Source organism: Ahaetulla prasina, chromosome 6 (assembly GCF_028640845.1).
Source record: "Ahaetulla prasina isolate Xishuangbanna chromosome 6, ASM2864084v1, whole genome shotgun sequence".
Classification (NCBI taxonomy): Eukaryota; Metazoa; Chordata; class Lepidosauria; order Squamata; family Colubridae; genus Ahaetulla; species Ahaetulla prasina.
Window position 1 is genome coordinate 101,712,631 of NC_080544.1, and position 24,055 is coordinate 101,736,685.

At 38.4% G+C, this 24,055-nt stretch overlaps 1 protein-coding gene across 3 annotated transcripts in view; it reads left to right on the plus strand.

Annotated features, from left to right (window-relative positions):
• The window catches only part of FXR1 (FMR1 autosomal homolog 1), a 52,843-nt gene that overhangs the window by 27,073 nt on the left and 1,715 nt on the right, over positions 1-24,055 (plus strand). The window contains exons 2-16 of one of the 3 annotated variants that reach the window (XM_058187466.1): positions 1,514-1,566; positions 1,932-2,025; positions 4,290-4,361; positions 5,238-5,386; positions 7,478-7,571; positions 8,881-8,997; positions 9,131-9,301; positions 11,309-11,387; positions 11,775-11,884; positions 14,976-15,062; positions 15,825-16,032; positions 18,747-18,950; positions 20,714-20,914; positions 21,650-21,730; positions 23,891-23,982. In XM_058187466.1, the coding sequence (XP_058043449.1) occupies positions 1,514-1,566; positions 1,932-2,025; positions 4,290-4,361; positions 5,238-5,386; positions 7,478-7,571; positions 8,881-8,997; positions 9,131-9,301; positions 11,309-11,387; positions 11,775-11,884; positions 14,976-15,062; positions 15,825-16,032; positions 18,747-18,950; positions 20,714-20,914; positions 21,650-21,730; positions 23,891-23,982 (1,812 nt within the window). Of the gene's footprint in view, positions 1-1,511; positions 1,567-1,931; positions 2,026-4,289; positions 4,362-5,237; positions 5,387-7,477; positions 7,572-8,880; positions 8,998-9,130; positions 9,302-11,308; positions 11,388-11,774; positions 11,885-14,975; positions 15,063-15,824; positions 16,033-18,746; positions 18,951-20,713; positions 20,915-21,649; positions 21,731-23,890; positions 23,983-24,055 lie in introns of all 3 variants that reach the window. The other 2 variants (XM_058187465.1, XM_058187467.1) reach the window with 2 other exon arrangements.

Here is a 24,055-nt window from a genome sequence, read left to right on the forward strand (position 1 = left end):
TGCTAGAAGAAGAAAGTTCATTAGTGCTTAGTGACCACATGTTCAGCAAACATTCAACCTTATAATGGGACTGACCAAGGAGGCTTATAACCAGTCCTCAAGTTGCGCTTGTCACAGTGTCCCTGCAGTCACATAAACCCCATTTGTGACTCTCTGCCATCTTCTCAAAAGCAAAGGTTAAGTGTAAAAGAGTCCCTGCAGATTTTACTCTGCTGGCCATTGCCCACTGTAGGGGTACTCATCTCCACTTCAAGGGCCATTAAGTCAGTGCTATCTTAAAGATGTTACTGCAGCCATGTGACTAACATGATGTCACAAGCACCTTTCCCACTGAAGTGGGAACTACACTCACATTTACATACTTTTGAATTGCTAGGTTGGCAGGAACTGAGTCAAGAACGGAAGCTCACCGTGTTGTGGGACGCTCGGGTTGAGGGTGTTGACTTTCCAGCTGACAAGCCCAGCGACTTAACCATTGTGCCACCCCTTAAGCAAAAGTTGCGGTCATGACATTGCACTTAATGATCTCACACGACTATAACTAGATCTACCATCCTAAGTCATGTGATTTTTTTTCACTTAGTGACAGCAGCGCTTAACAGTGGATTTGCAGTTGTTAATTGCCAATTAACTTTGCAGGTTATTTGTCTGGTCTGAACATTTGCTTTTACTAGTCGCAGTGGCTTAGACGCTGAGCTTGTGGATCGAAAGGTCGACAGTTCAGCGTTTCGAATCCCTAGTGCCGCGTAATGGGGTGAGCTCCTGTTACTTGTCCCAGTTTCTGCCAACCTAGCAGTTTTGAAAGCACGTAAAAAATGCAAGTAGAAAAATAGCGACCACCTTTGGTGGGAACGGAACACTGTTCCGTGCACCTTTGGCGTTTAGTCATGCCATCCACATGACCACTGAGATGTCTTCGGATAGCGCGGGTTCTTCGGCTTTGAAACGGAGATGAGCACCGCCCCCTAGAGTCGGCAACGACTAGCACATATGTGTGAGGGGAACCTTTACCTTTTTATTCTATCATAGTGAAAGTGACAGAATGAAAGTGACAAATCCAGTTTACTAAAACAATGAAAGTACTCATTTTTTAGCAACATGTAGCAACATTTCAGATCTTTCAACAGTGAGATTTGTAGCATATTTAATAAATAAAGTTTGGGAAATGAATTACATAGTTCTTGGGAACTATGAACAGTTATTGGTCTGGGTAGGGAAAAGCCAGGAGAGAATTACAATAGGATGGAGGATTTTTTGTTCTATCAAGAATAGTTTGTTGGGGAATATTTATCTTTATTAGTCTCCATATCACTGTAATAAGACTGAGAGCAGTCTTATTATTTATTTATTTATCAATATCTCTTCTCTAATAAATCCCTGTCTGTTAAACAAATCTACAATTTTTGGTGTCTTTTGCCGCATTTCTGTTAAATAATAGAGATTTTGTAATTTTATTTTGTAATAATTTTTTGTGCTATAAATTATTGTAACAATTTTTGTTCTTTTATCTCAGGGATTCATCAAAGATGTTCATGAGGATTCACTCACAGTCGTGTTTGAAAACAAGTACGTATTACAAAAATTGCTTTTTCCCCTTTCATTTTGTTTGTAGAATATGCCCATTTTTTTTTACACTGGAGGGAAAGGACTGGTTGGCTAAATCACTGTAGAATTTAAAGATTCCAATGCTTTGAATTGCATGTGATAGCCCCACTTGTATTGGCAATCAGAGCAACCAAACTAAAATTGGTGTCCCTTTACACTGGCGGGATTGTTCAGCTTGCAGTTTAGTCCTCATTTTCTAACAGCTGCACTTCTGACTTGTCTCTATACGCAATGGAGTTCTCTGCTAAATTAAAGTATTCCATTTAAATGACATGTAACGTTCTTGGTAATTGTTGCATAATCTAAAATATCTATTCAATTTACAGTTGGCAACCAGAACGCCAGGTTCCTTTCAGTGAAGTAAGATTACCACCACCACCTGATATCAAGAAAGAAATTGGTGAAGGAGATGAAGTGGAGGTGATTTCATTCAAGTATTTCTTTGCTTGCTTATGCGGAAGTTTCTTCTGGAAGGTTAATGGTTGAATTTAGTGTGCTATCATCAGGACAATTGAGCTTTTTTTTAACTGCTTCAAAAATGCAGAAAAAAAGCATAAATGTTATTTAAAAGAAAAGAAATTTATTAGCAAAAATAAAACAAATTAAGAGTTGCTTTTGGGCAGGTTTTTAACCAACCATGTTTAAATTGATAAAAATTCACCGCAACTGTGCCTTGAATATTAATTGTAATAGCTACACAGTACAAAAGATTGTCTTCAATTCCTGCCAAACCTGAAGCTAAGATATAGTTAGAAACGACCTCAAACTCAATTGCTCCATATGGAATTTACACTCCTGACAGAAGGCTGTTTAATTTTTGTTTTAATAAAGTCCACCATGTGCCAGGGTGGAATATTTTAATGCCAAATAACTTTTGTCATGTATGTGTTTTTAATAATTACCCAAAATATGCTTTCTTGGAGAAAAGACTTCCATTGCTCAGTGGTGGATATGAGCAATATTTTGAAGGGGGATGTTTGGAATGCTGAGAGCATGTTGTAGGTGTTTTCACAAAATGGTTGCTATGGTAGGTTTAACCAGTCATACAATATTTATAGAAGGCAGATAGGAAGAGGCTTCCTCCTATCATATCCTGTAGACCCTCAAGATACTTTTTATATTACAACTTAAATATGCCTTTATTTTGGGCAAGTATGAACATTGTTTGAAAGCTTCTTGGGTGCTTCAAAGATGTTCTTGTAAATAAATTTAGTGCTACTGGTTTCTTTTGTTTTTGTTGGGTTCTATAGAGCTAAATTCTTCTAGTTAGAGGAGTGATAAAATGCAGTAGGCAAGATTTCATTGCCTATTCTGTAATATTGCCTGAAAAAAATTCAAATTGTTAACCTAATTCTCTTATGCCACCTGGGCTGTGTAAGCTATTTATTTGAAATTTATTAGTAGTATCTCTGATTAAATCATATATTTAGCCAGTTGGTTTGTGCTTCTGTGCTTAGATTTTAAATACGTCAGATGTGTTGGAATGTCATAGCCATTACTTCCTCATTTGACTTAGAAAATGGATATAGGGTAGCTAGAAAGAGGTATGACCTTATAATACTTTTTTGCTATAGTATAGTAGAATTGGGTTGGTGTTGTTTTATACAGCAGTGGATTAAGTTATACTCAGTTTTAGGTTTTTGACAGTAATTTGTAAATTGTTTATAGCATTGTTAGTAATTGTATATAGAATTTAAAAAATCAGGCCAACCATTAGATTATTGTGATGGGTTCATCCACCACATTTTCTTCAGTAGAGAAGTAATCCATGTGTGGGCATATTTAATTTCTTTTCGTTATGAAAGCATGTCTCATTAAGATTAATTGACGTTATGAATTGCATAATAATAGTTTCATTTCATTTCTGTACTACCAACTATTTATTACAAAATTCCATCTTCTTCAGGCTGGGGAAATTATTTAAAATCAGATTTTTTTCTTCCATATAAACTTAGTTTAATATTCATTTTATTTTTGTGAACCTTTTATTCCACCATACTCAATTTCAAAGTAATTTGTAATAAGCATTTTCTTTAAAATTACGATAAAATGTTTGAATTAAAAAAAACAAGGGCATAGGAATTGATCTACTTAAAGAAAAATAGTTGTCTGCCTATCATAATACATCTACATTTTCTTTACTGGAGTAAAAAGTATTTGAATTTTCCACATAATCAGTTTAAGATTTATCAAATAGTAATAATTTTTGTATAAACATTTTGGAATGTTTAACATTTTAGATATCTTTTTTAAAAAACTATAGTATCCTTTTATTCAGTATATCTAACCTATCAAAAATTTAAAATATGCTTTATTTACTGTTGCCTAAGGAATATGATTTTTTTTTAAAAAGACCAACGAGCCTGCTAATAATCTTTAAATTTAAGAAGATTTTCATAGTTAAGATTTTTTGATGCTTCATAATATTAATTTGTACAAAAATAACCACTTTGGGACAATTGCATCTCAGCATGAAGAGAAACATCTTCCAATATAGGTACCATTTCTTTATGGTGAGAAGAAACAGAAAATATTCAATTAATTAAATTTTCTCATGTCTGATTTTGGGAACTCTGATTAACAATTATGGAATAAATTAAATATTAAATAACATTTTAAAATAATTTTCACTAAAGCAGATGTTCAAATCACAGTGGTCTAAATGCTGTATAATTTACTTTCAGGTTTACTCAAGAGCAAATGACCAAGAGCCATGTGGCTGGTGGCTGGCAAAGGTTCGAATGATGAAAGGGGAGGTAAGTAGAAGTGGAATTGTATCATGAGAAAGGTCCATCTAAAGGGAACATTATTTTTTGTGGACTATTTGAATAGGTAAGAATCACTTAGACGTTAAACTATATATATTTAGTAACTTGCTTCTTATCCCTGGGGTCCTTGATGCATTCTGAGCTTGACATTTCATTACTCAACTAGGTTACATCATCAGTACTAGAACTACACCGTTCTAGCAGAACTAGCAGTGATGATGTTAGTTAGTTGCGTAATGAAATGTCTGGAAGGAAACAAATTCAGAATGTATCAAAGAACCCACAGATCAACCCTGAGCTACAAATACTCTCTTCTACTGATCGCTACTTTCTTCCAATCTTGAAAATAAATGAAATAAACTTGAATTTTCTAACTTAGTTGGTTGTGGAATGGATGATAAGAAGGAAAAAGAGCCTGAAATATAAACTTTATCCCAAATAGTTTATTTTCTGAGGCTATGGCTGTTTAATGTAATGTGACCTAATGAATTTCTGAGGGCAAATAAGTCTTTGACAATGTATGGATGCTAAATAACTGTGCTGCATTATTTTGAATATCTTAATAGGGCCTTAATTATAATATATTATAGGGACTTAATATCTTACATTAATTAATATTGGGTCTTAATATTTTAATTAAAATCACACTCTATAACTTTACCTTACAGGGCAGTTATAAAGAGAAAATGGGGATTAGGAAAGATATGATACTTGACATTCTTGAGCTCTGAAGGGAATGATAAAATGTAATCAACAGATAGTTGAGAGTAGATAAACATATGTAATGAGAGAAAAGTAAATATTGTGAATCTTTGATCAGTCACAACTTATTTTTAAAAATTAAGAATAATAATCTTTTCTCAGTTTTATGTCATTGAGTATGCTGCTTGTGATGCCACTTACAATGAAATAGTCACATTTGAACGACTTCGGCCTGTGAATCAGAATAAACCTGTGAACAAGAATACATTCTTCAGATGTTCCGTAGACGTTCCAGAAGATCTGAGAGAGGCGTAAGAACTATGAAAATTCTTTATATTAGAACTATAGCTCTATTAGGAATTGACTTTCATAGGCTATCCTGAATTTGAACACTTTCTGTCTAATGAAAGAGTGAAGCTGCCTGTCTTTGCTAATTAACACAGAAATTCTCTTTTTGGGCTGGCACTCATATTTTGGAAGGCCATAAAAGGATATATACAGTTAGTCCTCGCTTACAGATCATTTGTTCAGCAACTGTTCAAAGTTATAGCAGTGCTGAAAAAATAAGCTTACAGCCCATTTACAACCTCTTCAGGGTCCCTGAGTCACATGATCACCATTAGAATCAGAACATGTGCCTGACCTGTGGATTTTTCTTTCTCCCCCGCCCCTCCCAACTGAGCAGAGAGATTGCAGAGATAGGGATTGCAAGAAAGTAAGCTGTTTGCTCTTCTACACAATGCAATGAGAAAGCAGCCCAGAGCTGAGAACTGTGATCATACTACGCAAACAGCTTACAGTGTTGTCTTGAAATCCTTTCTCCAATCTCTCTTCTCCAGGGGTGTCAAACTCATGCCTCTTGGGCCAGATGCGTCACGTGCTGGGCACTCCCACCCCTAGTTTAGGGGGGGAAAGTTGCGATACATCATGTGATGACAATGTGACGATGCGAGTTTGACATCCCAGCGGAGCTGGCAGCAGAGTTGGACAGTGAGGAGATTGGGGAGGAACTTGGGCCACTCCTGGGAGCTGGGGAACGCTCAGATGAGGGCTCTGCATCAGAGGCAGAGAGGGAGTTAGCACGGAGGCAGAGGAAATGCTGGAGCCCGTTCCCAGTGTGTGCATGCGCAGAACTGCCAGAAGACAAGAACAACTCAGAAAGCAGGGTCGACTCAGGAGGCTCCTGCCATAGGAAATAAAAGAGGAACGAACAGGGAGTGGGTTTTTGCAGGAAACAATTAGTTTGTTCTGTGACTCTGAGAGACTCTGTGCCAAGTTTTGCCTTGTACTGCAGTTGGAAACAAGTTATGTGGCAGCTTGCCAAACGAGATAAGGTGTGTTGAGAAATATTCCTTTGAAAAACTGTTTGGACAGACCTTGCTGACTGTGAATGAACGTAATTCACAGTCGTATAAGTAAAAGAGGTTTTGCTGGGAGCAATTCCTGCCTCCTGCTTGTTAAGGGAGCCTAGGTCAGAATACTCTGTTCTACCCTGTAGAGTAGGGGTCTCCAACCTTGGCAACTTTAAGCCTGGTGGACTTCAACTCCCAGAATCCCTCAGCTTTGCTGGCTGGGAGTTGAAGTCCACAAGTCTTAAAGTTGCCAAGGTTGGAGATCCCTGCTGTAGAGGGTGAGGGTGTGTGTGTATGTGTGGAAAGGGAAAATAAAGTGATTCCAGTAGACAATTTCTTCTTTGCTAGATCTTTCCCTCCCAACATTGCAGATTGGAGAGATTGGAGAGGAATTTCAAGACACCAAGCTGTTTATTCCTCTGTACATAGAAAGCAATGCACCAGCAACCAAGTGGCAAACAAAAGCTGAAACCGAGTACAGTAATCTTGTCTCTTTCCAGCTGGAAAGAGCAATCGTGGTAATGTGATTTCCCACTTAGCAACTGCTTTGGTTAGCAGCAGAGTTGCCAATCCCAATTAGGGTCATTGAGTGAGGAATTACCTGTATGCTCAAGCAAATTGTTCTCAGTTTGCATAAATCTGAAACGTGAACCTTTGATTTAGCAGAACTCAATGCAGTGGATCTCAGATGCAGCAGATGAAATTCTTCCTGCTTTTACATCATTTGTATAAAAACACCTTGATTCTAATTTGTATTATTTGTATAGTAATGTTCCTTCAAATGATGTACAGTCTGATTTAATGGACAATTGGGAATAATTGGTCTGTTAAATCAATGTTTCACCTTGTAATGTTTTGTTGTGTTTGATTCTTTTGGAAATATTTTGCTATAAGTTTTCAGTTCTTTTCTCAGTAAAAGCAAAAAAGCGGTTTAAAAGTTGTTTTCTGGCTGTGCCTTAGAGGTTTTTCAGTATTTTCAATTTCTCCAACTTCATGTCTTATTGGTCACCTTTCAAAATGAATTAATTAATCCATACATTAATTTCCTAGGTGTGCTAATGAAAGTGCTCACAAGGATTTTAAGAAAGCTGTAGGAGCCTGCAGAATTTTTTACCAGGCTGAAACAGCTCAATTAGTAGTTCTGGTAAGATAAAAGTTTCTTTCTTTTTTACCCCATCCGTGAGCAAGTCATTTTTATGTTAACATGATGTTACCGATTTGATATTTTGGGACTGGCTTGTATAGAAAAATAACCGGTATTAAAAGATATTATTATACCTTTCCACTGGTGAAAGGAAGACATTCTTTGGAGAATGCAGATTGAAGAGTTGCAGATAGGATCTCATGCAAGCTATAATCCAAGCTGTACTGTTTGGGCCTGGTAATCTTTGCCTATTGGATCAAACAGCAACCTGGGACCTATAGCAATGGGTTTTGTATTATTTGGTGTCACTTTGATTGCTATAGCTGTTGCATCTGAATCTGGCTTTTATGCTAAAAGCATATCAAGCTGCATTGAGCAAAGCAGATCAGCAGATCCTGTTTGCCCACTAATAACAACACGGATTTCACTAGGGACAGGAAAGGAGCCTCCCCTGATTGCCTACTGGCATTCAGGTGTCCTGCGAGTAGGATAACACTGTCCGAAAAAATTCCTTTCACAGAGGCAGCCGGCTGCCTTGGTTATCCCTGGCTATCACATTTAAAAAATTAACACTTTAAAAAAAATGGATTTCACTGCCCTAATAACCTAATAAAAATAAATATTTCAGATTTAAGTAGAAAAAAACCCCTAGCATGGACTGGAGGCTAGAACATATGAAGAACGGTTGCAGGAACTGGGTATGTCTAGTTTAATAAAAAGAAGGACTAGGGATGACATGATAGCAGTGTTCCAATATCTCAGGGGTTGCCACAAAAAAGAGGGAGTCGGGCTGTTCTCCAAAGCACCTGAGGGTAGAACAAGAAGCAATGGGTGGAAACTGATCAAGGAAAGAAGCAACTTAGAACTAAGGAGAAATTTCCTGACAGTTAGAACAATTAATAAGTGGAACGACTTGCCTGCAGAAGTTGTGAATGCTCCAACACTGGAAATTTTTAAGAAAATGTTGGATAACCATCTGACTGAGATGGTGTAGGGTTTCCTGCCTGGGCAGGGGGTTGGACTAGAAGGCCTCCAAGGTCCCTTCCAACTCTGTTGTTATATTATATTATATTATATAAAATTTATTTGTTCTCTAATCTACCGCGTGTTCTAAACTAGAAATGGATCAATGGTAGGTAAATGTCTTTAGATTCTCAGTTATCCAGGTCGTGGTTGTCGCAAAGGTGCTTTTTTCAAAGGAAAAACAAAGTCCAGTTGCCTTTTTGAAAAAGCACCTTTGGGGTTTTTTTTATCTTTTTTGATTCATCACCTGTAAAATGAAGATCCTAACACATCGTTTTTCTTTCAGTCTGCCAGTGAGGCGACAGTAAAGAGAGTGGGCATACTCAGCGACATGCATTTGCGTAGCATTCGAACCAAGTTAATGCTCATGTCAAGAAATGAAGAAGCAACAAAGCATTTAGAAGTGAGTGGGTCTCGGCTGGCTTTCTCCCCCCAACTCCCCACCTCCTTTAATTATGCTTCTGGTTTAATCACTGAAATGGTGTTCATGCTTGAAGTTTTTATAAAGAATAAACTTTTTTTTTTCTTTTCCCTAGTGCACAAAACAGCTTGCAGCGGCATTTCATGAAGAATTTGTTGTCAGAGAAGACTTAATGGGACTTGCAATAGGAACACATGGCAGTAATATACAGCAAGCCAGAAAAGTGCCAGGCGTTACTGCAATTGAACTTGAAGAAGATACTGGAACTTTCAGGATCTATGGAGAGGTAATTCATGTTTTTGAATTGGGAAACTCTGACATCTTTGAGCTTAAATCTAGAGGTCTGAATATAGACTGGACAAATTCCAATATTTTAATCCCAGTATAATGGAAATTATGAGGAATTTGTGGAAGAGAAGGCAAATATAGAATATCGTACTGCTCTTTTTACTTGTAATCTTCTTCAGAAGTCCCTGAGGATTAAGTTCTAGACAATTTAACAGTTGTTAAATGCATCTGTGTAAAGCTTTCTCAAATCTCACTTCAGCTTAGAGAGCCTGTCTCCATGTTGGGTTTTGATTCCTACTGGCAGTGGATAGAATAATCCCAATTTAAGTAAATCAGAAAATATTGCTAGGGCAGTGATGGCGAAAGGATGTGCATGCACTTTGCACTCGTCTGGGCCACAACCCAGAAGAGGAGCTGCCCATTGCGCATGCACGCGGCAGGAAATGAACTTTCAGTTTCAGCTACTGAACTTCCGGTTTGGCCAGCGACTCTTCTGGGTTTCTGGCACACATGCGCATGCGACGATCAGCTGGCTGGTGCTCATGCTTACACAGGAAAATGGAAGACCAGCGAAGAAAACAGAAGATCTTGTTTCTGGCACCGCCGCATGCAAAAAGGCCAGCTGATTGGCGCACCAGAAACCCAGAAGAGGAACAGGTGACACCGTGTGTGCTAGGTGACATGGCTCCGCATGCCACTTTGGGCATGCGTGCCACAGGTTCACCATCCATGGTGCTAGGGTGTTCCTGATGAATTCAGTAACGTTTCTCATTTAAGGGTTGTTGCATAAAGGCTAATGAACTTGCCTCCCCCAGATGTCCCATTCCTTCAGGGAATGCTAGTAATGAATGGGCGAGTGTGCTTATAAGGAAGAATGGGAAGAAGACTTCAGGGAGTGTTTGAGACTGTTGAAAGCAGACATCCAACGGAGGCCCTAAGCCTGCATTTGCCAGTAGAAGTTCGATCGCAGCCACAGAGGCTCCCTAAGATGTTACCACACTGTAATATGCAAGGGGGCAGAAAGGGAACATGCAACATGTCTCAAGAAGAATCGCATTAACTATAGATACTTAGTTGTGTTCCTCTCCCCCCCCCCCAATTTTGATGAATATATTTCATAATATGCCATTCAAAGTAATTACATGCTACAAATATAAAAGGGAAAGAAGTGTGTATTTACACTATTTCCACTCTTTTGCTGGAGGTGGCCTGATTGCAATCAAAGCCAATTTTATTATAACCATGCAGCAGTTGTGATGATGTACAGTAGATAAGATACGCATCTTCTCTGCAGTCCTTTCACCTTCATAATGTAGCGCTTTGGTCTTCATGCTACAATACAAAGCCACATGGTAGGTTAGGGCGATCCCTGATTTGGGAAGAACCAAGTAGGCGTGCTTTCTTTCATTATATTGCATCATTAGGATGACTCTTCTACAACTAAAGGACTAAAACACGGGTATCAAACTCGCGTTGTCTCGTTGCCGTCATGTGATGGTTTCGCGATGTTTTTCCTTTCACGGAACTGGGGTGGGTGTGGCCTGCATATAATGCATCCAGCCTGCGGGCCGCCAGTTTGACACCCCTGGACTAGATGGTGAAGTTCAGTTGGTTGCATGTTTGGTTCCTTTGCAGGAATGCTGGTTAATTAAGGATTATTAAAGAATAATCAAGGTTCTCCTCCAATCTGAGAAAATTTTAGATGGGTGACAAAATGGATATCGTAACGTTGAGTTTCATATAAAAACATTTATCTAAATGGTTGTGTAAAAGTACAGGCACCAATTTGCAAATGTATATAGTATTTTGGAGGTAAAGTACCATAATCCCATTTAAGCACCTGTCTGATAGCCATCATTTTTAATTTGCCAGGTACAGATTCTTGCATTTTCTCATTGCAAAAGAGAGTATATGTAGTTTTTTTCTCATTTTATATGGAAATAGTTGTTCCCTAAAAGTGTTTTAACTGTTAATGTTTAATGCATTCTATTCTGTTTATTATCAGAGTGCTGAGGCAGTAAAAAAAGCTAGAAGCTATTTGGAATTTGTGGAGGACTTTATTCAGGTTCCTAGGAGTCTTGTAGGTACGTAATAACAATAACATTTTAATAGTAGCAGGGAAAAGTCTCAACATAAAAATCTTTCCCCCATATTCATTCATTCTCTCTCCCCCCCCCTCTCTCTCCCCCATCTCTCTCTCTCTCCCATCTCTCTCCCCCTCCCTCCCTTCCCCCTCCCATACACACACACCCTGCCAATCTATTTCAATCTAACCTTAGTAATAAATATATTTTGAGGGCACCACAGAGCCTAATGGGGAAGTGGGAATTACCCTTCTCCTTTCAGTTATAAAAGTAGTTCCGTCATCAGCCTTAAATTATTCTAAAGAATTTTTCTAATTGTTTTTCTTGTTGACGGTTTACCTGAGACCAAACTCCCAATGATATCTCAATATCTTTTATTTGTTAAAGGGAAAGTAATTGGTAAAAATGGCAAAGTTATTCAAGAGATTGTGGACAAGTCTGGAGTCGTGCGAGTGAGAATTGAAGGAGACAACGAGAATAAACTACCCAGAGAAGATGTAAGATTTTAACTTCTTCTTCTTCCTCTTTCCTTGGCAATGAATGTCCTGTGGGTAGGGTAGAAATTAAAGATGGATCTTTTGTTTGTGGAATAATAATGGGAAGGGTGTGCTGTTCATGCCATATGAGTCGCGGTGGTGCAGTGGTTCGAATCCAGTACTGCAAGCTACTTCTGCTGACTGCAGTTCGATTCCCACTGGCTCAAGGTTGACTCAGCCTTCCATCCTTCCGAGGTGGGTCAAATGAAGACCCAGATTGTTGGGAGCAAATATGCTGACTCTGTAAACCGCTTAGAGGGGGCTGTAAAAGCACTGTGAAGCGGTATATAAATCTAAGTGCTATTATCATCTTGAGCTCCTGGAAAAAAAGGCTGCATAGGTAGTCCTCAATTTATGACCACAATTGAGCCTAGAATTTCTGCTGCTAAGCAAAACATTTGTTAAGGAAGTTTTGTCCCATTTTATGACCTTTCTTGCCACAATTGTTAATCATTGCAGTCGTTCAGTTAGTAACACGATTAAGGGAATCTGGCTCCCCCATTGACTTTGTTTCTCAGAGCTGATCACATGTCCCTTGGGAACCCTGCAGTCGTCATAAATAGGAGTCAGTTGCCAAGCGTCTGAATTTTGATCACGTGACCCCGGGGATGCTACAAAGATCATAAGTGCAAAAAAAAAAAAAAACCAGTCATAAGTCACTTTTTTTCAGTGCTGTTGTAAACTTTGAACGGTCAGTACATTGTCGTAAGTCGAGGACTACCCGTACATAAATCTAACAAATATGTACTTGAGTAGCTGTATTGTTAATTGTGACATCTCATTATTTCTTTAATGTGCTGTGTCAGTAATGCTCACTTGGGCTCAAGAATTGATCCAGTATTTATATTTCCCATTGTGTCGAACCAAGTAACTGTCCAAAGATACTTTAGAAAATAGATAGCTCAGATGCACACGGTTCTAAATCGGTATTTTGAACGATTGCCTTCTTTCATTGAAGCATATGGATTCGCCGTATGAAGTCATAGGAGAATGCTGTGGGCTCTAGATCAGGGGTCTCCAACCTTGGCAACTTTAAGACTTGTGGACTTCAACTTTTTTTTAAATTTGCATTTATATCCCGCCCTTCTCCGAAGACTCAGGGCGGCTTACACTATGTCAAGCAATAGTCTTCATCCATTTGTATATTATATACAAAGTCAACTTATTGCCCCCAACAATCTGGGTCCTCATTTTACCTACCTTATAAAGGATGGAAGGCTGAGTCAACCTTGGGCCTGGTGGGACTTGAACCTGCAGTAATTGCAAGCAGCTGCTGTTAATAACAGACTGTCTTAGCAGTCTGAGCCACCAGAGGCTTTGCTGGCTGAGGGATTCTGGGAGTTGAAGTCCACAAGTCTTAAAGTTGCCAAGGTTGGAGACCCCTACTCTAGATTGTGCTCCCCTCTTTAGTCTAGTGATGGTATAGCAGCAAGCCTTCACTGATGTCTGTATGACCTCTGTCTTGTCCATCTGAGTAACTTCAACAATATGCCAGTATCTCTGGCAGAGTACAACGGTTCCTCACTAATTAGAGATGCAATCTTGACATTAGCTTATTCTTGATGAAATGATCCTATATATCAGTTATGGCTTCTGCTCCCCATGGGTTTGGCCATAAGTTAGCTAATTTTCTTAAAAGCTGGATTCCAAAAGTCAAAATCTGGGTTCTGTTATTTTTAACGTTTTCTACAGGTTTTATTTTATTTAATTTATTTAATTTATTTTTATTTGCATTTGCATTTATATCCCGCCCTCTCCGAAGACTCAGGGCGGCTTACACTATGTCAAGCAATAGTCTTCATCCATTTGTATATTATATACAAAGTCAACTTATTGCCCCCAACAATCTGGGTCCTCATTTACCTACCTTATAAAGGATGGAAGGCTGAGTCAACCTTGGGCCTGGTGGGACTTTAACCTGCAGTAATTGCAAGCAGCTGCTGTTAATAACAGACTGTCTTAGCAGTCTGAGCCACCAGAGGCTTTGCTGGCTGAGGGATTCTGGGAGTTGAAGTCCACAAGTCTTAAAGTTGCCAAGGTTGGAGACCCCTACTCTAGATTGTGCTCCCCTCTTTAGTCTAGTGATGGTATAGCAGCAAGCCTTCACTGATGTCTGTATGACCTCTGTCTTGTCCATCTGAGTAACTTCAACAATATGCCAGTATCTCTGGCAGAGTACAACGGTTCCTCACTAATTAGAGATGCAATCTTGACATTAGCTTATTCTTGATGAAATGATCCTATATATCAGTTATGGCTTCTGCTCCCCATGGGTTTGGCCATAAGTTAGCTAATTTTCTTAAAAGCTGGATTCCAAAAGTCAAAATCTGGGTTCTGTTATTTTTAACGTTTTCTACAGGTTTTATTTTATTTAATTTATTTAATTTATTTTTATTTGCATTTGCATTTATATCCCGCCCTTCTCCGAAGACTCAGGGCGGCTTACACTATGTCAAGCAATAGTCTTCATCTATTTTTATATTATATACAAAGTCAACTTTTATTGCCCCCAACAATCTGGGCCCTCATTTTACCTACCTTATAAAGGATGGAAGGCTGAGTCAACCTTGGGCCTTGAACCTGCAGTAATTGCAAGCAGCTGCTGTTAATAACAGACTGTCTTACCAGTCGGAGCCACCAGAGGCCCTATAACTCCAGGCCAATCAATTCAGGCGCTCCTGAGAAGTCAGGTTAAGTTCTTAAGATTTACTGGTTTGTAAAATATACACAAAACCAATCTTAACAACTGGCTCACCATCCAAACTGAATTGTATAGCCAGCATACAAATAAATAGACCAAGCTTATGCATAGCAAAAAAAAAACCAACCCACAAAAAACCCCAACCACTTCATACTAGAATATATTGTTGAGACTGCTCTGGAATCATAAGCATAAATAAGACAGACGCAGTCTAGCACATCAGTTACATGGGTAGCTTAATTTAAACTAGTGCTTGGGTTTGTGTGTGTCCCGGCATGCATATATAGTTGCAAGAATTATTTGTGATTTAGTTTGTGTATATATTTGAAAATATATATTTTATCTTTCTAGGGAATGGTTCCATTTGTGTTTGTGGGTACTAAAGAAAGCATAGGGAATGTCCAAGTACTTCTTGAATACCATATTGCCTACTTAAAGGTAAGCATTGCTTGATGTAATTTTCAGATTTAGTTTGAGTCCATTCTTACCAATGAGGGATCTGTTAAATGAATGCGATTCGATGCTGCAGAGCTAGGAATCAGGATTGATTCTAATTATTTTCACTTAAATCTACTTTATCTTGAAGGTGATCATTCTGCTTTTTTCTTACGCCTTTCAGTATACGTGGGCAGAATTTCTAGATCAACCTTGTTATACTCCTATCGTCATTGCTATTATTTATTTTTATGTATCTTTATACTGTATTCTTCAACCCCTATATAAAAGCCTGATCGTTTTCAGCCTAATTGCTACTTTTTTATTTTATAATTTCATAACTCTATTATAAGACTACACAGTAGTTTTAACCTCAAGGATTTTAATTCTGGTAATTTAAAAAAGTTGATTTGAACAAATCTAGCTAATGCCTAAGTGACACCTTATACCAAGAAATGTTGGAAATTGGTCCTTGATGTGAAAAAACAGATTGCTGCAAGTAAAAATTCTGAAACATTTGAAAGAAATGTATATCAAGCTATCTAAAATATATAGGGTACTTCCAGTGAATCATGTCTTGTTGATTCTCATTGGCATTTAAGCGATCAGAAGCTCTTTGACCCTGTAATTCTGTGAACATAATTATTTGTTAGCATAGTTAGAAACTCCTTTTTTCCCCCCTAAAGTGAAGAGTGCATAAAAAATAACTTGGGGAAAGATAACATTACATAGCTTAGTTTATATTTAATGCAACTCTCAATTCAGGAGGTAGAACAACTACGGATGGAAAGGCTCCAGATTGACGAGCAGTTACGTCAGATTGGCATGGGTTTTAGACCTTCGTCTACCAGAGGCCCCGAGAAGGAAAAGGGTTATACCACCGATGAAAGCAACCCTTCGTCTGTACAAGGCTCAAGGTCCTATAGCGGAAGAGGCAGAGGCCGGAGGGGCCCCAATTACACCTCTGGATATGGTAAGTGTTTTTAAAGAGAAGCTATGAAAATTTGCTTTGCTCCTCTCGTCCTTAATAGAGAATATAACAAGGGCATTGTGCTTTTTTACCATATACACATACAGCATATATGTATATGTGTATTATGTATGGGTATGCGTAGATATATACTTTCTTTTGAGAGCAGGGAACAGAATTTCATTTTTAATGTGTGCCAGTATGCTCACAGTAAAAAAATGACAATAAAGGTTATCTTATATGTTTTTTTTTCAGAGTTTTCGATACACTACAAATCTTTAGAGTATCAAAATTATCAATATGAATTTCAGAAAATGTTTATTGTTTCTTAATTCAAACTTTTTATATTAAGTGCCCTCTAGATGTGATTGTTTAGGGGACATCAAGTTGGTATCAATTCTTAGCAATACGTAAGACTGACCTTCTACAGGATGCTATATCCCCAGTGTGGCCCACTGTATTTGAGTGCATCCAGCTCACTACTGATTGTCTTTAATTTCTCTTTCTTCCCCTCTTTCTTAGAATTATGGACTTCTCAAGAGAGTTAGGTCAGATTTTTTATTCCTTCAGCGAAAACTCTGAATTGATTGGTTCTATGATCCCTTTATTGGTTTTCTTGGCAATCCATGGTATTGTCAAGAGTCTTCTCCAAAAGTTGAAAAGCCATAATACTCTTTCTGTCCAGCTTTGGTTCGATAGAAAAGCAAAAAGAAAACCATTGCCTGCACACTGTTGATCTTTTGATACCATGGTATCTAGATAACTTTTCCAAGGCTGTTTAGTGCAAGTCTCTAGTGTATTTCTTGATGTCTGGTCACTTTACTGTTATTAGGGTAAAGGTAAAGGTTCCCCTCACATATGTGCTAGTCGTTCCTGACTCTAGTGGGCAGTGCTCATCTCTTTTTCAAAGCCGAAGAGCCAGCGCTGTCAGAAGACGTCTCCATGGTCATGTGGCTGGCATGACTCAATGCCAAAGGCGAACGGAACGCTATTACCTTCTCACCAAAGGTGGTCCCTATTTTTCTACTTGCAATTTTTATGTGCTTTCGAACTGCTAGATTGGCAGAAGCTGGGACAAGTAATGGGAGCTCACCTCGTTACGCGGCGCTAGGGATTCGAACCGCTGAACTCAGCATCTTAGCCACTGAGCCACCGCATCCCCTGTTATGTTATTAGTTCATCTTAAAATGTAATATCTTCTTTGCCATTTCTAAGGCTGGTTTCTTTATACACTGTAGTTCGTTTCTTTATATTTGATTGTGCTTTTTTAAAAAAACTGTACTTCTCGACTTTTGTTACTAGAGCTTGCAAGTTATTTGCATTTTCAGTTCTCAGAGCAGTATCATCAGCATAGCTCATTTGATGTTTCCCTCCCTCCAGTTTTAAAACCACATTCATCTTGTGAATTTTGACATTTTTGCTGCATAGAATTTCAGTATAGTCCTTCCATTCCAGTGTGAGCTTTGAAACAGCTACTGCCTGTCCATAGGCATCCTAGAGCAGGATCTCCAACCTGGGCAACTTTAAGACTTGTGGACTTCAACTCCCAGCTTTACTGGCTGAGGAATTCTGGGAGTTGAAGTCCACAAGTCTTAAAGTTGCCAAGGTTGGAGACCCCTGCCCTAGAGTCTACCAGTTCAAGAGTGGAACCTTTTGAGTTCAGTGAGCTTTTGGAAGACTTTTCTTGTATTTTTGTGTCAGTTTTCATATCTTTACAGATGTCATTGTAATGCTCTTCTTGTTTTTTCCAACAGATCTCTAAAATTCATTGTAAATACCTAGATTTTATTTATTTATTTATTTTCACTTCAGCTTCTCTTCTTCCTGGCAATTTCTACCATTTGTTCTGACAGCTGGTTTGCATTTTTTGTTTGCATTTCAGACAAGTGGCTGTCCAGTGATGGATTAGCCATAACTTCTGAAGGCAAACCATACCACTGGTTAATTTTTCTGTTAGGAAATTTCTCCTTAGTTCCAGGTTGCTTCTCTCCTTGATTAGTTTCCATCCGTTGTCTTTTGTCTTGCCTTCTGGTGTTTTGGAAATTATATTTGGGAATTATATTTTGGATGTGACACTTGTGATTTTATTTATTTCTTGCTGCCCTTAAGTTTTATGATGAAATATAATGAATGGTGATCACTGGTTCATTATCTCAAAATATGTATTATGCATGACAGAAAATGAAATTTTACCAAATCAGGGCACCTTTTATTAAAAGGTGTATAGCACTCGTTTCACCCATCCAGACTACATCACATTCTGCTGTAGAACATATGGCCCTTGTGTAGGATTCTTTGTGTCTTTTGTTATTTTTTCCCACTAACAGTATCACATAGTTAACAAACAGCTAGGGCTCATTCCTTAAAAGCAGTACACTTTAAAATATGTTGGCTCTTAACTATCTTTATATGCTTTTGGTCTCTCTTAGCATCAGCTGTTTTCTAATTTGGATCTCATCTAATACATTTAGTCTACCTTTTGGATTAAGTTCTACCTACCTGCAGATATAGTTACAAGAAGTAGTCCTGATATTAGATGTATAGTCTGCTATGTACCGAATGGTAATATCCTCCTTGTAAAGCAGTAAATCCAATGCCTGTTAGGCTTTGGAGAATTGCATTTGGTATTTCTTTGTGCCTTTGAAATGATTCAGAACCTTATAAGTATTTTGCTGATTCATGCTTTTATTCTTTTTGTTCCCATTTTCTTCCTGAAGGAACAAATTCTGAGCTATCTAATCCCTCTGAGACGGAATCAGAAAGAAAAGATGAACTGAGTGATTGGTCACTAGCAGGGGATGAAGATAGGGAGGCCCTACACCCGCGCGACAGCCGAAGGCGCCCACCAGGAGGAAGACGTAGTGTTTCTGGGGGTCGGGGCCGAGGTGGCCCGCGAGGTGGGAAGTCATCTATCAGCTCTGGTATGGAGAACGTGTTTCGAATTTATGACAGAAAGCTCTACTGCTATCATTTTCAAGTTCATTATCTCAATTCACAAAGTAATTAGATGTAAATAATTCTTCACATTTTTCATCTCGGCCAAACAGGACAGGTGGCTAGACGGTGGTGGTGGTGGGGAGGCCTTGTTGATGCCACTGATGTTGGGACATGGGATTCTTTAACCTGGGAGGCCAAATTTAGATTGCGAGGTCTACTGGTGCATAACACGAAAAAAAAGAAGAAGCAGAAAAGCCTTTACATTAATTCCTGGGGGAAAGCAGATAGATCCTGAGCACCTTCTGATTTGGAAGTTTGTAGATATTTCCGAGAATATCCTAAGAGATAATGTTGCAATGTTGCAAGTGGGTTAATAGAGGGACATGACTGACAGATGAAAAAGAAACCAAGGTTCATGCCAAAAACCAATGAAGAGGGTCATTAATCAGGGTTATTAGGTATTTGCTAAGCAACCAGTCTTAGTCAAGGACTACTTGTGGTACGGCCTAAGTTCTAAGGGAGAACCTTCTAAAACAGGTGTCTCCAATCTTGGCAACTTTAAGCCTGGCGGACTTCAGCTCCCAGAAAGCCCCAGCCAGCAAAGCTGGCTGGGGCATTCTGGGAGTTGAAGTCCGCCAGGCTTAAAGTTGCCAAGGTTGGAGACACCTGTTCTAAAATATGACTGGTAAAAAACAAAACAAAACAAAACCCTGAAAGACCCATTGTTATTTCTGAGCTGGTAGCATGCCTCCAGCGAACAACCACAGGAATTGCTGTACCTGCTTCAAGCATCCCAGAGTGTTTTCTCAATTGCCATGAGAAAGGAAAGGCTGAACTAAAATGGGCCTTGGCCTTGATTCACTGAGGTTATTAAAATTTGAACTTTGAATACTTTTGTGTTGCCATTTTATTTTTTTCTCATCCAATGGAAAGAAAGTATATAAAGGGGTTCAAGTCTCTGTCATCAGTCGCTCAGCGGGATAAATTTCTGAAAACTGAGCCAAAACAGGACCAAAGCTAATCTTGTGGGACAATTCAGGAAAGGAAAGACCAAGTTTGAAAATAGATTGGGACTGTAATAACACTGCAAGAAAAATTCCCCTGAGTGGGAGACAGTTGGGCAGCTGCTCTAGGATATTACCAATTTCTGTATTCAAAGAAATATCTCCAGCTCACAAACCCTAAGTGGAAGCAGCCTGCCTGTATTTTCCAATATGTGCATATGGATAAATATCTCATATAAACACTACTGGAAAGAATTCCAGTAGCTACGATGTGCATATTCTTCCCTCTTTATTCATATCCTAATTTAAAGACCGCCAGAAAGAGACAGAAATTTATGTCTGATCATTTACCTCACAAGATGAACAAAAAACACAAATTGCCTCTGGAATTTTCTGGAGGATAGAATTAAAGCAATGGCCTTGATGTTTATAACAGGAGTCTCCAACCTTGGTCCCTTTAAGACTTGTGGACTTCAATTCCCAGAGTCCCTCAGCCAGCAAAGCTTGTACCGTCTACCCTTGAGCTTTAGTTTCCCTTTCAAGAGCAATATTCTCAAGTTTTCAAGAACGTTTCAGATTTTTCCTAGGTTGCTTGGCATATTAGTATGTGTATTCTGGATTAGATTACTTTGTACTTGGTTACCCTCGTAGCGTTTTGTTTAAAATGGCAGATGAAAACAACACAAATTTATGTGCCACTTCTGGCCTTTGTGGGGGGGGATTTTTTTTTCTCATTACTTTAGTGCTGAAAGACCCAGACAGCAATCCTTATAGCTTACTCGATAACACAGAGTCTGACCAGACTGCAGATACTGATGCAAGTGAATCGCATCACACCACGAACCGACGCAGGCGATCTCGCAGACGGAGGACTGATGAAGATGCTGCCTTAATGGATGGCATGACAGAATCTGACACGGCGTCAGTTAATGAAAATGGCTTAGGTATGTAAATCACTTGTAACAAAACCGAAGAGGTTCATACCCAGAAACTTGTATAATTGTAATGTGCTATTACAGTCAATCACTCTACATTTTCATCGTCACCACTCTAATTGTAATTTAATATAGTGTTAACTGTTTGCATAATTAAAGATGTCACTTGCATGTAACCAAAACATTTGAGGCCATGTTCTTATAATTGCATTAAAATCCTTCTGGTTTGAATTTTACACCGCCGTGTTAGAAGAACAGAGCATTTGTTTCAAGTCTCAACAAAGAAGTGTCCATTTTGTACCTACCATGAAGTGCACAGTTGATTTAGTCTTGAGGATTTTGAAATCCTGTTTAGAATAAATAAATGTAAACTTAACATCCATTTTATCTTTGGTAGGGCCTGAGTGATTTTGTTGCTTAGATTTGCGAAATTAACAGTAATTGAAGTCAGTAGGACTTCTTTGCGTGTAGGTGTCTCTCAGCAATCTGTAACTGCCATTTTGTGATAATAGTTTAAGCAAAGTATATCAAGGCGAAACCTTTCTAATAAGATGGGGAAATGATTCCTTGAACCAATGTTTAACTTTTGGTATCAACATAAATTAAGGCCAATTTAAACATGGTCTTATGCTGTTACTATTCCACTTGCAAGTGTGAAATAGGGTTTTTTTCTTTCTGCTTTGTGCTGAGAAAAAAAAAATATTCATCTGTAAGATGGTTCATGCCTCAACTTTGCAATTGCAGATGATAGAGACAAAAAAACCCAGCGACGCAATCGTAGTCGCAGGCGTCGCTTCAGGGGTCAGGCAGAAGATAGACAGCCAGGTAACTTAAGTGGAAAGGTGGCCCACTCAGGTCACAAGCATGAAGGAATGCTCCATGTCTGTTTGTGTACCTCTAAAGCGTGTGAAGTGCCTTTTGTAAATAATAATTACTTAACTAGACTACAGGCTGAGAAATTACTAGTTACTCATCTTCCAGTAACTAACATTAGTGTCTTATAAACTGGTCATGCTCCCAGTGCAACAAGCATCATTAAAATGGAATGATTTGTAGATGTCAGAATGGAAATATATGCCATAATGAAAGCAACACTGCCTGGTGAGGCTCATTTCTGGCAACTAGTTGTTAGTAGGAATGTTGGCCAGCTTATTAGTACTGCAATAAAACATGAAGTGACTTGCATGGTATTTGCCTGTCTCATATTTTGAATCAATATGATCAGCAATTCAAGGACAACAGAAATCGCACAACTGCTGTAAAGCAAAAAATAGTTGCATGTTTTGTCTGCCATTGTGGTTTGATGCATCTTTAAATATGTACTAACACCTTAAAAGTGCAGATTTTAGTTTCCAGAACAATCCATGTTTGCTGCATTTGTAAATATCTTGCATTTGCTAAACAAGTTCAAGAGCATCAGTGTGTCCTCTAATATGTTTCTGTAGAGTTCAAAGGCTTATGAGTACAATTAAAAATGAAACGAAATGGATTGCACACCACAAAATGCTATAGAATAATAGACACATATTGATCAGTTAACCACAAAAATCATTCGATGGATAATTAAAAATTGCTTTCTCAATCTGCTTCTGATGGTTTCACTTTAATTCTGGAGAACTGCAGTATGACTTCACTGGAGAAATATAGTAATCAAAAATATTACACCCATAGGGATCCTTAACAAAGTAAGGCTGTATGCTTTTTGATCAATTAATTTTAAATTCTGAGAGATAATGATAGCCACCGCTGGGAAGTATTTTCAGATATGCTGCATATTTTTGGCCATATGGTGAATTTCTTTATTAGTTACACCTTGTACATCACACAGAACTCATTTTAATATCTCTTTCCCCCAATTATTTTCCAGTACACTGTATTGGAAAATATAGTTGCTATATGGAGTCAAAAGGACACAATGAGCCAAGGTACTCCCTGCCTAAGAATACTTTTCTCCAAAAGGAGAAAAGAAAAAAGCATTTGCTATTTTAAGATTTTTATTTGTATCCTGCCTTTATTTCTATAAATCACTTAATGTGGCGAGATCGGCTCCAACCCGCCAGATCTTCTGCCAGAGACCTGACTCAGCCAATTGGCTTGGGGCTCCAATGGGTAGGGGGCTTCACTTTGGGGGTGGCTGATAAATAACAGATCCCCCTCCCCCCCATCCTGTTCCCTCCCTCCCAAACTTTTAGTTAGAGTTGAGTATATTTTTATAGTATTCAATTTGTATTGAGTATAGGATTTGTAGTTTTATCCTTTTAACATTGTAAGTCGCCCAGAGTTACCCTATGGTAAGATGTGTGGCCAATAAATTAAACAAAACGTGTGATCTTCCTATTTTCCCCACAACCCTGTGAGGTGGGCTGGGCTAAAACAGGGGGATTGGCCAAACCCAGCTGGCTTTCATGGCTAAGGTGGGATATTAATGCCACTTCAATTTTTCCTTATGTATATTTCTCACTTCAGAAAAAATGTTCATAAATCTAAGAACATCCTCGAAAATATCTCTTTGGGCTCTGTATCCATCTGCCTCAAGTCTCTCACCAGCTTGGATTAAAGCATGTTTTTTTTAAAAAAAATCATTTTCCAGGGTTCTTTTCAAAATCTGGACCATCTTTCAAATCTTCAGTACCTTTAAATATACCCAACACACACACACCTTCCAGGAAAGTTGTAGAGTTCTCCTTTGATAATAAATAAGGCAAACATATTTTGAAACTTAAAAAAGCAAAAAAAAATTAAAAATTTAAAAATTTTTTAAAAAAGCAAAAACAGCTCAATATCGATTTAATTTAATTTAGCTGCATGAAAATTCAGGATTAATCATTAAGTCTTTCTATTTTGGAGGGCCTCAAAAGATGACTGAATTTGTATAATATGAGCCTTGGAACATAAAAGGATAAACGTAATTTATCCTTTTGGATTGTTAACCAGGAGTTGGGATGTTTCCTAAATATAAAAGTCTGAAAATCTTTCTCCTCACAGTTACAGTTGCTGATTATATATCAAGAGCAGAATCTCAGAGTAGACAAAGAAACCTCCCAAAGGAAACACTGGGTAAAAACAAGAAGGAAACGGTAAGAAACATAAAAGTACAAACTAATACCTAGCTAGAGGGGGCGCAATGGCTGAGGTGGTCAGCTGGAAAAC